Source organism: Ipomoea nil, unplaced genomic scaffold (genome assembly GCF_001879475.1).
Source record: "Ipomoea nil cultivar Tokyo-kokei standard unplaced genomic scaffold, Asagao_1.1 scaffold0805, whole genome shotgun sequence".
Taxonomy (NCBI): domain Eukaryota; kingdom Viridiplantae; phylum Streptophyta; class Magnoliopsida; order Solanales; family Convolvulaceae; genus Ipomoea; species Ipomoea nil.
Genome location: NW_017617233.1, coordinates 2,016,018 through 2,034,931, shown reverse-complemented (window position 1 = coordinate 2,034,931; position 18,914 = coordinate 2,016,018). Strand labels below are relative to the sequence as shown.

The following is an 18,914-nucleotide window of genomic DNA, read 5'->3' as shown; positions in this document are numbered from 1 at the left end:
CAATAACAAGAGAGACTGACCAAAATATTGCTCGTTCGACTCGCGATTTACATTCAAATCTATGTATAAAAAAAAAAAATTAAAGAGAAGCTTCTAGAGATCATATGTACGTACTTTTATTTATTTATTTATTTATTTTGTTTTTCCATGGGTTCCTCATTGTGCCAATGTGCCGCAAGCTTTACGTACTAGAGATGCAACTGTGTGTGTATCACATTGTAAATCTCTACAACTGTATGTGTTTTTCTCTATGACAGTGACAAAATATTATATTTGCGTTTGGACTGTATTTTTTTGTTTAAACATGACAAAGATATATTGGAATTTTTTTTTTTTTTTTTTTAAAGTGTAACCGTACCCCAAAGTTGATTGGATAGTTAGCTTTATAATCACAAGATTTCAAATTATATTGGCCTTCTTAATTTGAGCCGGTCAATCATGACAACCTACATGTTTTCCTATAAATAATGGAAAGTTTAAATGAACCAAATGTCTCAATAACTTTTATTTTTCAAAGAATTTAATTGCTATCGAGAGTACGTTTATTAATTCTATCAACAAAAGCATCTATGTGAAGAAAATTCCTTGGATTAAAATATCATTAATTTATGATAAAATATCCTTTTGCAAAAATCTGTTTGCATTAATTTAATGATGGTTACATATAACTTGCCTATAACCCCACTATTTAAATATCGAAAATTAATATTTTGCAAACATTTATCTCATAGTATATAACTATAGAAGGTGTCCATGAAAGTGATATTACGTACCCAACGGACTACCATTTGCTCCTTTATCTTCTATGCCTCGTGCCTTCATTTAAAGCGCAGTCACTGTATTTTAAGAATTAAGAATGCATGATCACATGCAACTGATGTGTACAATTGTGAGCTATTATATAAGAATCGATTATCTAGTGTCTTCTTTAATTATATTTTAAATTACTACACATACATCAATCGACGGTAGAAATGTCAATGCAGATTGAGCCTCTAAGGCCAGCTACTCAACATGCCTAGATCGATTAAGTTGGCCCATCCTGCCACCTTTAAGGCGGGGCAGGGTGCGGGCTAACCTCCTAATTTGTATTTTTATTTTTTGATATAATTTAAATCTCTATTATATAACCTATTGTAATATTCTAATACAATACTATAATATTTTAAGATATAATATTTTAATTTCATTGATACCATAAATTCATAAACTTATTTTATTTTATTTGTAATGGATATATTGGACCCGGAACGAACCAACCCGGAGAGACGGACCCGGGAAGAGGAGCCTCGGCCCAATCCCTTGAGCCGTGGCCGGGTCAGCCCAAAGCATCTCGGCCTTGGGCCGAGCCCGTCACCATGGACTCGGCAGTGGCCGAGCCGGTCCATGGTGGACTCGGCTAGGCCGAGCTCGGCACGTGCCCAGCTCGGCCATGCCGAGTCGGTCCGCCTTGGACCCGGTCCCGGAGGGAACGCGGTCAAAGCGGACCGATCCAACTACCCCCGGTCCTAGGGGTGCGGTTGGGGGGTTTGAGCTGATATAAAAAGCCTCCCTCTTGTCCTAAACGGACACAACACAACATATTCCTGAATTACTATCTTCTAGCATTATTGTCCTAATCAAGTCTTGTAATAGCTTATTAGCGACAATTAATACAATATACGGTCCTTGCGGCCTTACGATATCTCTGCATTATATTATTTATTTCGTACGTGTTCTTATCCAGGTTTAATAATTCGGACTACCGCGGGTGAATTAAATCCATCAATTTGTTTAAAAACTTAGGTGATCTTAATTTTGTTGGACTATTCAAATGTGTGCACTGAGTAATTTAATAAACTGTAAATTTTGAAGCCCATCCCTACCTATATAAGGGGCAAAGCGTGTTGGCTCGGTTGACAAAATCTGTTTTGACAACTCTAATTGATGATTACAACTCCCATTCTCATTGCTTTGAGGTTCTGCATTTTTACAAATATTTCGTAACTCCTATAACAATGTACAATATGGTAAATTGGTAACTGCCCTCATCTATTGTTTGACAATTACAATTTCAATACAAAAACTAAGTAAATGATCTGCTCAACACATGCACCGACTACTTGATTGAGGCCCGTTGAGCAGAGACACGGGTTAAGACCAAGTCTAGCACCCGTAGGCTGGGAGATTGTTGGACAAAGATCGATAAAGGGCGCGCTTAAAAGGCCAAGTCCAGCATTTAGTATCTCGAAAATATGTGACGACATAAGAAAATAAAGTTGAGCTTTCACTACTAGCTATAACTTTTGGCGTAGCGGTAAACGCTTGATTCCAATAAATGGTTCGTCACGATATATCTTAAATTAATGGAATAAGGTTCAAATTAGCCATCGAACGTAACGTGAAAATGTAATTGGGCCACTCAAATAAAAAAAAAATGCAATTAGACCATTCAATATTGTAAAACCATGCAATTTGTCCCAAGTGACCTGCAGTAGCAGGTTACCAACAGGTAATTAGTTCATTTTTAAAAAAAAAAAAGGTCTCAGACTCTCCGATCGTCTCCATGGATCTGGAGACGAAAGACAGCACTGCTCTGCCACCAAAAAAAAAAAGACAGCACTGCTCCGCCGCCACCGAAAGAGAGAGAGGTCACCGGCCGAAAGCAGTATTGCTTTGCCACCATCAACCCTCCGCCTTTTTTCCCACCCAAACACAGCCATATTAGTGCTACCACCCCGAGCCGAGCTGGAGATCGGAGAGCACCACCGCCATCCCCGAACATCCTACTGCCAACGCCATCGCCATTTGCCTCGCGGTCACCGCCCACCGTCCGCCGTCGCAATGCCAGCCAATTGACAATTTGCAGAACACCCAAAGCTATGTTGTCGTGTTTCTTCGAGTTCCGTCGCCGTCGTTGCTCCTAGTCGTAACGCTATCCGTCGCCAAGAGGGGAGCCGAGAAGCCCAGCCTCGCCGTCGTTGTCCCCTCTTTCTCTCCACATCCATGGAGCCAAGACAGTCTCCATGGATTTGATTTGGTGTCTCCAACGGTCTTCTGAATCTAATCTGCAGTCGCCGCCGTTCTTTCTTCTCTTTTTATTCTTTTGTTTTAAAATAATTTTTAATTTCTTTTAAAATAATTTTAATTAATTACTTGTTGGTAACTTGCCACTGCAGGTCACTTAGGACAAATGGTATAGTTTTACAATATTGAATGATCTAGTTACACTTTTTTTTAATTGAATGATCCAATTACATTTTCACGTTACATTCGATGATTAATTTGAGCCTTATTCGTAAATTAATTCATTACTAATTGAAAAAAGTCTAGTCATGCGGACAACTGATGATGATTATCACACTCTCACAGCAGTCACAAGTATGAATTTATTTATTTTGCTTACAAATCAACCGAAATTAATTATATGATAATTATTAATAAATAAAACAAACAACTAACGCCGTCGTCTTAATTAATTAATTAATGGCGAAATGCAGAAAAGTAAGTATTCATCGTGTGTTAAATGTAAAAGAAACCGCGGGGATATATTATAACTTATTCCGACGGACTATTCAAATTTCTTCTCCCAAACTATTCAAATTTCAAAACATAAGATTGGTGGGTGGTCAACTTCAACGAATATATAAGAATAACAATAGAGTCTTACTTACATGGCTTCTCAAATTTTATTCTCTAAATTTTACTTCTTAATATAATGGGTACTTTTTTTTTTCTTTTTTTATGTTAATTCTAATACAATTGTCTACATCAATTTTGTATTTGGGAGTAAAAATTGGGAGTGATTAGTTAGTTAGTTAGTCAGACACTCATAAAGTTTCAAATTTCACTTTTTTTTTTTTTTTTTTTGTAAAAGATGTCTATTATTTTTATTGATTAAGCCAATTAAATATAGACAACCATAAACTAGTTTACTTTATTGATTCTCTGCCAACTAGAATCATAAGTCGGATTAGTGCACATTCAGATACGATATAAATTCTCACTGTCCCCTCCGTCGGGCTCGTAACATAAAGTATTCTTAATGTAATTTATTTTATGAATTGAAGTAAAATACATAAGTGAAACGAGTTTACTCATAATATAACAGTCATATATAGTGGTAATAATAAAGGTTTATGAATTTATGGTACGGTGGATTGGTGGTTGAAGTGACCCAATCATGGAAACACTATGTCAAGTGTCAATTTGTATACTTCTGTGGGCATTGACTGCCCGAATGCAACTTTAGATCGCAAGATGGTTTCCACGCGGTACGACGCTGTTTCTTGATCATAACAAATTTACTCCATTGACAAATAATAATCATTTTTTAAGGAAAAATAAATATTTTTGACCAATTAAATATTCAAGAATGATTATGTTTGTTCATGTTGTTAAAATTTACAAAATACTCCGTATATTTTTATTTTTGTAAGATTGTGACTAGTATTGTCAAAATTGGCCGTATAGGATGGGATTCATGTACCAAAGCTTGCCGGCCATTTGGCAGAACGGTATAGTAAGTTGGGGAGTTTATAAAATGCTAACTCTTACCCCAAAAGGCTAAATCTCCAACCCGACAGATCAGAGCATGTGGGAGGATGTAAATCACGGTGACTCAATGAGTTAGTAGACAGGGCCAAATGTCGGTGCGCACAAGGAATCTGCCCACTTTGAACATAATTCAGACACTGCCGCCGCCGAGATTCGAACCTTGGTCTCTTACCCCAAATACTGCTAACCCATCCTACTCCTACCAAGGGTTTCTGACTTTCTGGTTAATTTTTTTTTAAAATGTTTAATTAAAAATTAATAATAAAATAATAATACAAAATTTTAAAGTCAATAATGTGGCTAAATAATCCAAAATGGTATAGAGTTTAAGAACTCAAAATGGTAAAATTTAAATTCAAAATTATTTAATTTATAATGCAAAGTATTATTAATATTGGCATGCTGACTTACCACTTAACGAGTCTCTAAATTTCAAACTCACCCTTATGTCATTAAATTGCAAGTGATGAGGTCAAAATATAAGATTATATTGTGACTATTTTAGTTCTCTAGCAAATGGAAATATAAGATTATATTGTGTTAAGGTTTAAATATTTTCATGAGCATTTTAATTTGTACGTTGGATAAAATGATTAAATGTAAAGGAAATAACTCTTATGTTTTCATTTGGATAAAAAATCACTACAATTTTACAAAATTTAGAATATACTTCGTAATTTTTAAAGCATGGATTTATAAGATAACATTTAAATACTCTTTCTGTCACATTTTACCAGTCATGTTTATTATTTATTGGTCAAACTAATTATTTCTTCTTTGCTTATTTTCTTCAGTATTTTTTAGTTATTTTTAAATTTATTTTATTTTGTGTTTGATAGTACTTTTAATATAATTTCTAAATATATAAATTTTATATATTAATACTAAACCTAATATTATGAAAAATTAAATTAAATTAAATTAACTCTAGTCAAGTCATGTTAACCGAATTAGGCACATAAAAAGAGATGGAGGGAGTACTATTTAAAGAAAAAACATCATACTAACAAAAAAAAAATAGCAACACTCTTTAAAACATATTGTATTAAAATAATAATTAAGGAAAAGTATACCATTCAACATTTTGAAATTTGAAAAAGGAGACCATACATTATTATCTAATGTGTAATAAAAATATTTTTTTATGACAGATGAAAACTATAGTCATTATTTGAAATATGCATTATTAGATAAATTGACACTTGTGTAATAACTTATAAATCACACTAGAAAGAGAAACTGCTCTAATAATATCTTATGTAACAGACCTAACGAAGAAAATGTTGACAATATATAGACTTTGTTTGGTAATATTTTCAAAATAAGCTCCTAATTTAATTTAAAATAAAATTGAACACGTAATGTTTGATTAAAAAACTCGGATTGTTATTAATATATCTATACTATATATAAAAACAAAATCCTGAAATTTTAACTTCCCGCCTAATTCCTAAAAAATCTCTCTTCCTAATAAAATATATTGATTTCTACTTTCCCATTCGTACAATAATTCTGCGTTAAAATTCTATTCTAATATTATAAAATAGTGTAATACAATCTATACTATATATAAGAACCAAATCTTGAAATTTTAACTTCCCGCCCAATTCCTAAAAAATCTCTCTTCCTAATAAAATATATTGATTTCTACTTTCCAATTCGTACAATAATTCTGCGTTAAAATTCTATTGAAATTTTAACTTCCCGCCTAATTCCTAAAAAACCTCTCTTCCTAATAAAATATATTGATTTCTACTTTCTCATTCGTACAATAATTCTGCGTTAAAATTCTGTTCTAATATTATAAAATAGTGTAATACAATCTATACTATATATAAAAACAAAATCTTGAAATTTTAACTTTCCGCCCAATTCCTAAAAAATCTCTCTTCCTAATAAAATATATTGATTTCTACTTTCCCATTCGTACAATAATTCTGCGTTAAAATTCTATTCTAATATTATAAAATAGTGTAATACAATCTATACTATATATAAAAACAAAATCCTGAAATTTTAACTTCCCGCCTAATTCCTAAAAAATCTCTCTTCCTAATAAAATATATTGATTTCTACTTTCCCTAATAAAATATATTGATTTCTACTTTCCCATTCGTACAATAATTCTACGTTAAAATTCTATTCTAATATTATAAAATAGTGTAATACAATCTTTACTTCTATCTATACTATATATAAAAACAAAATCTTGAAATTTTAACTTTCCGCCCAATTCCTAAAAAATCTCTCTTCCTAATAAAATATATTGATTTCCACTTTTCCATTCGTACAATAATTCTGCGTTAAAATTTTATTCTAATATTATAAAATAGTGTAATACAATCTATACTATATATAAAAATAAAATCCTAAAATTTTAACTTCCCTCCCAATTCCTAAAAAATCTCTCTTCCTAATAAAATATATTGATTTCTACAATAATTCTGGGTTAAAATTTTATTGTAATATTATAAAATTGTGTAATACTATTCCTATTCTAATCTATATCTATTCTATATATATATCAGTGTTGCAAAAATCGTGTCGCTGGCCGCGGCGAAGAAGGCCGGAATCGGCCTCCTCAGCGGCCGCCTCGCCAGCTGAACCGGCCTTTAATTTTTTATTTTATTTTTTAAGTTGTAAAGTGTCCAAAGATCGGCAAGGCATAACTTTTGACTCCGTTGTCCGTTTTGGACAAATGTTTTTTTGAAATCGCGTATTTTTTCGAGATCTATCCACCGCAAACTGCCGTAGGCGATTTGGCCCACCAATTTCTAAAAAAAAAAAATACTTTATTAAAGAGTTTCTAAGAAAAAACTATGAGAACCTTTTATTTTATTAAGGGAAAATGGCACTTTTTCCCCCTAAGTTATATACATATAGCACTTTTCCCCCCTGAATTATTCAAGTGGCTGTTTTTCCCCCTGAAATGTTAAATGGACATATTTACCCTTAAAATAAATATTTCATTTATTTTTTTTCTCTAACAAATTATGACCACAAGTTGGTTCAAACCAAACAGACACTATATAAATCAAACCGAAATATTCTAATTACAATTTAGAATCGAAACCCGATATTTAGATTTTATTAAAATCGTGAACCGGGACGGCCGGTTCATGGTCCAAACTGAAAAAAATAAAATACATTTATTGTTGAATTTAGACTATTTTAAAATAAAAAATTAAAATTTTAAAAATAAAGACGGTTCAAAATCGCTAACCGGATCTAGAACCGCCGGTTCACGGTTCAGGATCCAGTTTTTTTGATTCATAATTTTAATGAATTGAAATTAAAATATTGGGTTCTGAATCTGAATCATAACCGGAAACTTTTAATTCGATTGCTATAGTGTCTGGTTCAATTCGAATCGAACCGTGGTCGTCCCTATGTATACGCAATAATTTATTGAAAATGAAAAATAAATAAAATGTTTACTTTAAGGGTAGAAATGTCAATAAAATATATTAGGGGGAAAAACCGCCACTTTTAAAATAATTGAGGGGGCTAATGTGCTTACATGAATAATTCAAGGGGAAAAAGTGCTATAAGTATATAACTTAGGGGGAAAAAGTGCCATTTTCCCTTTTATTAATGAATTTTTAAAATTTTTAATTAAACAATTGTTCCGTGCATTATTTAATAATCTTTCTTTATAATTGGTCAAATTATTTAATTATGGTAAATTTGAGAATAATTAATGATGGTAATAGAAATCCTAGAAGAATATAGAATTGAACAATATTTAATTATTGTTATATTATTATTGTGACTCATGGAATACAAGTAATGCCATTTTTGGTCCTAGACTTATTGGGACATTGACACTTTTCATCCTCCATAATAAAAATTGCCACTTAGTAGCCACTGTTATTGATCGTTGGACAGTTTTGATCCTCCGTCAATGACGCCGTTTGTTGACCGTGAATTAGAAGGGCTTTTCTATCTTTTTATGTTCTAATCCTTGTATTCTCCATCCATTGGTCACTGCTACATCCATTTCTTCAAACTGAGGTTATCCGCTTCAGTCCTTTCTAACATTAAGAAACCATCTTCACCCAACTAACAATCACGAATTTTACATTTGACATCAATCTCAAGATAATGGAAACAAGTGCAGTTGGAATAGAAAGGGCATTAGTCCATGCCTGTGGAAATTTTGTCGAGCATACAACATAACTAGCAAAGTCAGGAATATCACCCAACCCCTCCCTTAACCTTTCTGCATCAACTATAATAGGTATGCCCCTACTCTTTGCCTCCTGCACTATAATCAAAGCAGTCTCATGCAGCCTTCCATATAAGTAGACAATATTTACTCCAAGCGCTGAAGACAATTTTGATTTGGGTATGTAAACCCTCATATATCATGGGTGGATATCCTGGAGTGAAAATGCACATACGAGTTTTTTTTTTTTTTTTTTGGTTGTCAACAATGACATATGTGAATGGTGAGTTTCCTCCTTTGGACACCACAATAAAAGATGTATCAACACCATCCCTTTCAAGCACATAAAGTATTCTTTCGCCATGCGAGTCATCAGCAACCTTAGATATGATCCTTGGATTAAGACCAAGACGAATTTTATCATCCGGGTTTTATCAAAGCATTGCCAGTGTTACCACCTCCTTGAACCTCAAAGCTGGTGCTCCGAATTTTATCATCCGGGTTGGGGAATGAAGCTACAGCAGCCAGGAAGTCAACACCGACCATTCCAACACCTCAGACAATGCGATTTTTGGGGAGCGGCGGATTCCACATTTTCAGCTTGAAACTTCAATGAATTTCAGGTAGAATAACAGAGTTTTTGAAGTTGTGCACCAAGTAGTTGTGGTCAGAGAGAGAGAGAGAGAGAGAGAGAGAGAGAGAGATGAGAAGGATATTTGTGGTCAATATGGAAGGGAGGACTTACAAGTGCAAATTCTACATCACGCCATCTACAACTGCTATTTACCATAGGAGGGTTCGCCGACCTGCTGCCCTCTCTGCTTCGCCGGAACCAAAAAACCACCGGTGAAGGCCCCAACCTCGCCGGATCTGTTGCTGCACCGCCAGATCTGCCTTACTGATCCATCGCTGGAAGGAGTTACTGCTTCGTATGCTCGCTGCCGTACCCACAACTCGCCGGAGAAGAACCTCGCTGCTACTCACTACTGACGGTTACTACTTAGCCGCCAAGTCTCGCCATCTCGCCTCACAGGAGTCACAGCAGCGCTTGTCTAAACAAGATTAGAAGAATAAGACATAAAAAGACAGAAAAGCTCTTCTAATTCACGGTCAACAAACGACTTCATTGACGGAGGATCAAACTGTCCAACGACCAATAACAGTGTCTACTAAGTGACAATTTTTATTATGCTGGATGAAAAGTGTCAATGCCTCAATAAGTCTAGGACAAAAAATGGCATTAACTCCGGAATACAATACAAGAATATTTAATTATGGTTATATTATTATTGTGCCTCACGACCATTATATACTAACAATACTTGAAAAGAAACTAATAATAATAATAATATAAGTGGTAATAATAATATCTAAAAGTAATTAAGTGTTAATAATAATAACACTATATAATATTTGATGTTATAATTTATATAATTATATATATAATCTTATACTTGTCATAATTCGATCATATATTCGGGTTGTATAATCTGGACCCCCGAGTTCATATAATCCATCAATATATCGTTCCAAATATTCTTAAAATATTATAGTAAATTCATTCCGTGCATCGCACGGGTGAAAATACTAGTTTAATTAAAAGCGCAATGCTACGCTTTGATATTTTGTTGATGGTGATATGACTGAGTTTGTGGATAAGCATCAACCCTGCCCCTTCACATGAATACTTTATAATTGTTTTTTTTTTTTTTTTCGAGTATCCATAGTGCGTGGTGAGTTTTTTTTTTTTTTTTTTTTTTTTTTTTTGTCAGATTTTTATGACATTGTATTCGTTAACTGATCATATTTTTCAAATGTCACCAAATAATTTATAAAAGTATTACTCATTTTAGTCTTCTATTTCTAGATAAATAAATGGTAAATATAGTCTCTTAATTATATACGGAGTATATTATTGTATTTGATTGTTAAACTGTTAGCAATATGGTAAAATTACTCTTGTGATTACAAAATTATTAGGATATGTTTACGAACTGAAAAAAAGTTTACATTTTTTAGAAAAAAAAAATTTACTATATTACTTATACATTTGAAAATATATAATTTACTAAATTAACTTTGAAAATTTCACTTTTTAACCTTTTAGACTCATCTCAACTGTTTAAATTTGTGCTAAATTTTTTTTTTTTCCAGACTAGGTAGAAAATAGAGGAAGGGGAAAAAATAGGGGAAAAAGTTAATAAATGTGGTTGCTAATTGGGAAGTGTGTGCGGTGCATGCATTTGCTGGGCGTTGCTAGTGCGCGAGACCCTCACTAATTTGCCTAATTCATTTTTAGGAATGTTCTTAGAGTAAAATTAATGGTTAAAATTTTTTTGATAGGTCTTTATCAAATTTGATGCCAACTTGTCAAGTTGAAAGAAAGAGACAATAAAATAAAATAAAACAAAAAAATCATGGTGCACACATTACCTATTACCTATTCATTTTTTTCTCAAACACCATGCAAACTCAATTCGTAAAAGAAAAATCATATTTTTCTCGTTGTTCTCATATCTCTTCTAATCAAGTCAAAATTTAAGCCAAAATCTTTTATTGCTGATGTTGTTAACCATCAAAATTAGCATTTTCATCCAAACTAATCCATCATCTATCATAATACTAATAACTTAATAACCAAATGCCATTGCGTAACCAAATGCTAACCAAAAGCATTAAGAATGCAAAATTGTATGAAAGATTTTGCGGTTTGAAGGTAGGTCGTAAACACAACAGCAACATTATTAAAGGCACACACTATCATTGAACTAATATTGAGCTTGCAATGGGGGCTCACAATGCCAATTTGCCAAAAGCAATAAACACACACACACACACATTGTAGTGTCTCATTCAAGAAATGAAAAAGGTAGGTATTTTGATTAGGTGGATAAACCAATTAAAAACAAAAGAAATTAATAAAGTTAACAAAAGTGCAGGTGATTCTACAACGATAGAATTGACGTTTACTGGGAAATGAAAGTACTAGTTAAGATGGTTGAGATAAGATACAAATTATGTGTTTATTAGTTGTATTAAAATGCGTTTGAGTACAACGTTCATAATACAAAGTGAGTTTGAAAGACCCTTCTTAGTTGGGAATTGGAGTGCATTGGGAAAAATGAATTTCAAATCTCTCATCAAACTAGAATAAATTAAAAACGCTAGAGCAGGGAGCACATTGATAAGTCTGACATGACGATGTGTATATGCTGGTGGCTCAAGTTGGTCATGGCGTATTCGGATACTAATGCAATATCTAGAATAGTAATAATGAAATTAACCTATTATCGGACGATGCCTAATTTTGATCCCTAGCCCCTGACATCAAAGACCATAAAACATCTAAATATAGTCCATCATCATATTATTGTACCAATAAACTTGCTATGTAACCCATCAACTTCAAACACAAATGTCTCATTCTTTTCCATCTTGAAAGTAAACTTGTCACCCACTAAAAATATACTTTTAGTTTTGTTTTTTTTAAAAGAATTATTATTAAGTGGTATATTTTTGCGCAGGATTTTAGAGAACAAATAACAAAACAACAACAACCATAATAATAAGAGTTAATACTCAAAATCGTCTTCGACTATAGTGGTTTTTCTCAATTTCGTCCTAAATGACTTTGGTGACCTAATATCGTCCCAGAGTTTTGTGTTTCGCTCAATTTAGTCCTCCATTTGTTATTCCGTCAAATTAGTGTTAAATTAAGGGACAATTCAGTAATGTCAATATTGATCTCTCTTTACTTTCAACTTGTGAAGTGCGAAATTCCTCTTTCTTGTACGAATTACACACAGATTTACTCCCGGACCTGCAAATCAAATTTTATATTCGCAGTTTTAGGAGTAATTCGTAAAACAAAAAGGGATTTCGCAGTTCACATGTCTATGAGTAAAGAGATGCCAATATTAAAATTACTGAATTGTCTATTTATTTAACACCAAATGGACAGAATAACAAATGTGGGACTAAATTGAGCAAAAACTCAAAAATCTGGGACTAAATTGAGCGAAACACAAAAGTCTGGGACGATATTAGGTCACCAAAGTCGTTTAGGACGAAATTGAGAAAAACCACTATAATCGAGGACGATTTTGGGTATTAACTCATAATAATAATAAGGTCACTGAATTGGTGGTTATTTATTTGGATAATTGGATGGGATTTTTGACATCATATATGGTCCCGACATTTCACATCAGGGTTTCTTCTTTTTTTTTTTTTTTTTTTTTTTTTTTTTATGGTCCCATAAATAAAGGTATAATCCAATCATCAAAATCAATAACCCCATGAAGAAGAAAAGAAATAGAGATAAATAAACAAATAAATAATAAAGAAAGAGACTCCCACCAAAAAAACAAAAATAAATAAATAATATTGACTGATTCCACTTTCTTCGATTCTTCTTCAATTGCCATCCAAATGTCTTGATTGTTCCAAACCTTTATAAATAAATAAATAAATAAATAAATATATATATATATATATATATATATATATATATATATATATATATATATATATATACACACACACACACACACACACACACTACTTTGGTTTATTTATTTTATTATTATTATTATTAGATGAAGAAAGAATATACAATTGCTACATAAAGTTGTGAAGATACATATTACATAAATTCTATTCATGTATGATAGATTATAAACTACACTATGTAATAGACTCAATCGAAAGTGTGTTGGTAATAATTAAACAAATGTAATTTATTTTTAATTTACAAGTGTTTAAAATTAAATATAAAAATATTAATTTTAATTTTAAAATGAATTGTTTTCCCTTATAAACTAACAAACAAATCATACGCACAAAAGAAAAGTCTATTACAACTAAATAATTTATAGGTTTAATTCCATTTTGGTGACTATTTGTATTTTTAATTTTTAGTCATCAAATACAATATTAACTACATCTAGTTCTCCACCTCCTGAAAATATATTACTTTTAATTTGTACACTATTAAAAATGTGTAAAGAAAATAATAAAAACACAAGTTTTCAATAGTCGTGTAACCAAATTTGAGTTACTTTAAACTCGATGGCCAAATTTTACAAAATAATATTTATTTTGTCCAATTTTAATTGTTGTGTCCATTAATCTTTAGTCAAAACAATTATTTATTTATTTTTTTTTCAAAATATTATTTTATAATTTTTAAATTTGACATTTTGTTATATAATATTTTAATGTATTTTTTAAAAATATTTAACAGTTATATATAAATATTAATCATTTTATTCAATTTTATCTGTTAATTAACTTGTTATCATTGATTTATTTTCTTATGCTTTTTTCATTAATTTTATATTTAATTTATTTTATGTTTAATAATATTTTAATATAATTTGTAATAAATATATATAAATTTTATATACTAATATTAAATTTAATGTAATGAAAAATTGAATTATAAATAATTTAATTAAATTAAACTTTATTAAATGAATCAAATCAAATAAAACACAATAAATGAAATGAAAGGAGTAAAAAATAAAAAATTATAAAATTGTAGAGCATTGATGATCATTGTTACGTTCTTGGGGAATAGCCTATGGGGATCTTTTGGTTCAGAAATTTGACTTGGGAAATGATTATTTTTCCACAAAAGCATTCAAGAGAGTCTGCGCTTTTGGATGCTTCCTCAATCCTCCCTATATACCCTTTTCTTCTTTATTTCGGTTCCATCTCTCTCTCTCTCTCTCTCTCTCTCTCTCTCTCTCTCTCTGTACTTCCAATCTTCTATCCCTGGGTAGTATCGTAGTAGTGGTTAGCAGGTTACCCGCTATTTTACGTAAAGTCTACTATACTTCAACTTCACAGGTCTCTCTCTCTCCTCTGTGCCTCTGAGGTGTAGTTGGGGCCTTGAAATTGAATGGTATTCTTTTGGATTTTCCTATGTGAGTTAGGTGGTTGCTTTAATGGTGAATTCATGTGCTGTTCCTAGTTCGTGGGTTCTTACATGGCACCGTCGGTTGTGGTGACCCAGAATCTCTAGGCTTATCCACTTGGGAAGACAAGTGGGATTTTTCATTTTTGGGCATCTTAAAAGAGTGGGGTTTTCTTATCTGGGCAACAAGTTAAGAAAGATTGCAGCTTTTCTTGAGTTTGAACTAGGTTTTAGTGCTTCAAGTTTGAAATTTTGCCTGGAATCCATCATCTTTCTGATTCTTCTGTTTGCAGGTAAGAATTTTCTGATCATTTGCTCGGACTGTGCTTATAATTTACAGTGAATTGAAATTCTTGGTTGAATAAGTTTTCTTTAATTTCTCCTGATTAAAGTAGTTCTTGGAATCTTGGCATGGCTATTTATCATTTGAATACAAAATTGATTGGTGTTAGATGAAAAGTAGGCTATGTAAAACAGATTAGATGACTAAAGTGGTAATCTTTTGTCTTTATATTGCTATGTAAGACAGATTAGATGTGGGCTTTGTGTTCTTGAATGTTTTTTTTTTTTAAAAAAATATTGTTTTATTAGTGATTACAGTTTAACTATCATTTAAACAAGGAAAACTTACCATTTTTTATGCTTCTTGCAGTTTAACCATACATCTGTGTGTCACTGATAATCCTTCTTTATGGGGAGTGATCCCACTGAAGGTGCAGAAGCACTCCCGTCTCCTCAGTCTATTAAGGTATAGAATTGATGTGTTCTGTGTTGAAATCTCGGTTGTCTCTACTTATGAAGAAATTAGTCCGTGTTTCACTTTAATCCGGTCAGCCTGTGAGATCGGGATTTGGTCTTTCTTGAGTCATATGGCGCTATGTTAGATTTGTCTAATATCTCTGTGGCTAAAATGACTGCAGGTGCATCTTCTAATGTGTTCGGAATTGATCAAGTTTGTTACTCGAGCCTTGGAAATACTTCCGGAAATAGAAGCATCTCGACCTCGATGCACATCGGGATTGGAGGCACTTTGCCTATTGAACCAAGCGATCGACAAGGCCAAGTTAATACTTCAGCAATGCAGTGAATCCAGTAAGATCTATTTGGTACGTATCGTGTGACATTTTGTTGAAAAAGGATGACGTCTTTATAGTTTTCAAGCGGCAAGTTTAGATCATCTGTTAAGCTATGCTTTGTATGTAATTATGTATCTTGGAACAATTGAAGCATGTGCTGCGTCTTAACTAAAAGCCTAAGCTGATAGTTGGATTGCACATTAATGGTTAAATGCTCAACAAGAACATTATCAGAAAGTGTCACTAATCTCGTTTTATTAAGGTCTAATGTATAAGTTGATCAGTTTAGTTTATTTGGCTTTCGTATAATTTGATCTTCTTAGCCAGTTATTTATAATTCTTTCTTTTTATAACCGTATGGTATTTTCTATTGTATTTGCAGGCTCTAACGGGTGATGTTATACTCGCAAGATGCAAAAAGTCAACGAAGTTACTGGAGCGAAGCTTAGGCGAGATGCAACATATGGTCCCCGTTATGCTGGCTGCAGAGGTAGAAGAAATAAAAAAATTCCATTTTTAAGCATTTTTATCCTACCGTTATACTAACCCGACTAGATTTGGATTAAAGTTTATTTGAATCAAAACTAAAGTTAATTAACTGCTGTTCTGCAGATTTCTCAGTTAGTTGCTGATCTTAGAGGAGCGAAATTTAGATTGGATCCATCGGAAGAAGAGGCCGGGAAGACTGTGAAAGAATTACTTCATCACTACGCATCGGCATCTTGTCTAGCGGGAGAGAGTGCACCCGAGGCGATTCAAGTTGCGATGTTAATGCTTAATATTTCCACGCCTAAAGCTCTCGTGATAGAGAAAAGATCTATCAATAAAATGCTGCTGGATAAAGTTGTTGAAGGTAATCAGTCGAAGAAGAAGATTTTGTTGTTCTTCCTAAATCTTCTTAACAAGTACGGGAACAAAATTCTGAAAGAGAAATCGGAGAATAGCTCGGTACAGCTTGTTGATGATCCTTTTCCATCTGCCGGCTCTGATGGTCCATCGACCGAGGTTGAATCGCCCGTTAAACGTGGAGCTGGAGAATCTGACTCGCCTCCGAATGAATTCAGATGTCCTATATCGTCGAGATTAATGTATGATCCTGTTGTGATTGCTTCCGGGGAAACGTACGAGAGAATGTGGATCCAGAGGTGGTTTGATGAAGGCAATAGTACGTGTCCAAAGAGCGGGACGAGGTTGACTCACTTTTCGTTAACCCCGAATAACTCGATGAAGGACCTAATATCGAGGTGGTGTGTAGAGAGCGGAGTTGCTCCTTCCGACCCGAATATGCAGGCTGCAGTACCTCACCCGTGGGAGCTTTCGTCCGTTTCGATCGCTAGCCTCGGGAGTTCTATGAACGATCTGAGGCTTCCGATAGATTTCAGCAATTTGTCACTCGGATCCTCAGACTCCTCATATCCCAAGATCACGAGTCACTCGAATAACGCTAATGGGAATTCTCGTAAATCTCGGATCAGTGGAAGCATGAATGAAATGGACATGGAGTCTTTGTACAGTCTGGAATCACTTTCCTGGGAATCGCAATGCGACTTGGTCGAAAAAGTTAGGAGTAGTTTGCAACATAGCAATCGAGCTCCCAAGCAGACCTCATCTGAGAACTATGTTCAACCGCTAATGAGATTTTTGAATGGCGCACATGATTTACAAGACGAGAATGCCCAGATATTGGGGTGTCAGTTGTTGCTAACGTTCCTCAAGAAATGCAGGTACTCTCTCGCTCTTTACCTCCCGAGTTGTTGAGCATATAATATATATAAACATAAATGTGCAATCCAACTATCAGCTTAGATCTTTAGTTGAGATGGAGCACATGCTTCAATTGGTATCAGAGCCATGCCAAAGGTCATTGGTCCACATGTTGCTCGTGAGGGGGCGTGTTGAGCATATAATATATATAAACATAAATGTGCAATCCAACTATAAATATTAAGATGTTTCGGGATACTAATTAACTTTTGGTTGCTTTTTGCAGTAGCAATGCAGCCCGGTTCTTGGATAACGATGCATACGAATTGTTGGTATTGTTTCTTACGACCAAGGCTTCTACAGAAGCTCTCGCCATCTTGGAGGAACTGTCGTGTCATAACTTCTGTCAATATAAAATTGCGGAATCCGGTGCCCTCAACCTCATCCTCGACATGCTCAATTCCGAAAACCGGGATTTGTTGGAGCCGTCCATCAGAATACTCTTCAACTTGTCTGGAAACGACAACATCCGGCTTTTATTCGTGCCCTCCGAGCTGATCCCGAGATTGATTCCGTTCTTCAACGATGCCTGTCTCGCGAGATATTCCTTAGCCATCTTGAAAAACCTGTGCAACAACCAAGATGCTAGAATCTCTGTCGCTGAGACCGACGGGTGCATTGCTTCTGTGGCGAAGCTACTGGATAGCGAAAATCTCGAGAACCAAGAGCATGCAGTGGCCGTTCTTCTTTCATTGTGCTCTCAAAGATCTCAATATTGCGACCTCGTTATGGCTGAGGGGGTTATCCCCGACCTCGTTAGTATATCCCTCAACGGGAATAGCAAAGGAAAGGCAATGGCTTCAGAAATGCTGCGGATCTTGAGAGACGAATGCCACAGCATCGGAGAACCTTCCCAACCCGACACCAATGCCACTAGATACACCGCCACTGCCAATGGCGGCAACGACTCTACGGAGAGAAGACCATCAACCAAGCCAACAGGAATTCTCGGGAAATTGTTCGCTGCAAAAAGGAGAAGGTAGGAACCGGATATCCTCTCTTCTTATTCTAGGACAAGATACTAACTATCCTCGGGATTAACACCTAGGAGCAAGACCACTCAACGCGCGCTAAGGTATTGATTAAAGCCGAATATGTACAGTTCTGCATAATATGAAGTGGGATTTGCTTATTATGTTATTGTGGTTAGATGAGAAGATATTGCTATTAGTGAAGTAAAATTTGTGTATATGAATTAGGAGTGTAGATGGGTATAGGTTTGGAAGTATTAGGTGGAAAAATCCCATTTAGTATAGTGATCTGCAAATGGATGAGAGTTGCAGATTCTTGAGATGGGTGCTTCATTATATGCTGTAGATCAATGAAGTCTGTTTTGTATATGATGACAATCTATTTTGAAAATATATATTTTTCTTTTTATGGTACATATTTTGTTCTAAGGCTTTTGGCATATCTCGATTCTCGTCAGTGGTTGTAGATTCGTGATTAT

At 33.9% G+C, this 18,914-nt stretch overlaps 1 protein-coding gene across 2 annotated transcripts; it reads left to right on the top strand.

The window, feature by feature from the left end:
* The first annotated feature begins 14,445 nt into the window (after positions 1–14,445).
* Positions 14,446–18,864, top strand: LOC109177616 (U-box domain-containing protein 5). Of its 2 annotated transcripts, XM_019327023.1 has the most exons (7): positions 14,446–14,462; positions 14,558–14,917; positions 15,277–15,372; positions 15,545–15,730; positions 16,083–16,190; positions 16,313–17,424; positions 17,691–18,864. In XM_019327023.1, the coding sequence occupies exons 3-7, from the start codon at positions 15,316–15,318 to the stop codon at positions 18,445–18,447; spliced, it is 2,220 nt and encodes a 739-aa protein (XP_019182568.1). In that variant the 5' UTR covers positions 14,446–14,462; positions 14,558–14,917; positions 15,277–15,315; the 3' UTR covers positions 18,448–18,864. The 2 variants fall into 2 exon arrangements, with proteins under 2 accessions (XP_019182568.1, XP_019182567.1); XM_019327022.1 differs by lacking the exon at positions 14,446–14,462 and having other exon boundaries at positions 14,463–14,917.
* Positions 18,865–18,914: the final 50 nt, after the last annotated feature.

Excerpts from the sequence above, each read along its gene's own strand:
- LOC109177616 (XM_019327023.1), top strand. The coding sequence starts at position 15,316 with ATGGGGAGTGATCCCACTGAAGGTGCAGAAGCACTCCCGTCTCCTCAG. Across the intron at positions 15,373-15,544 it reads CGTCTCCTCAGTCTATTAAG|GTGCATCTTCTAATGTGTTC; the intron begins GTATAGAATTGA and ends AAATGACTGCAG. Across the intron at positions 15,731-16,082 it reads AATCCAGTAAGATCTATTTG|GCTCTAACGGGTGATGTTAT; the intron begins GTACGTATCGTG and ends TTGTATTTGCAG.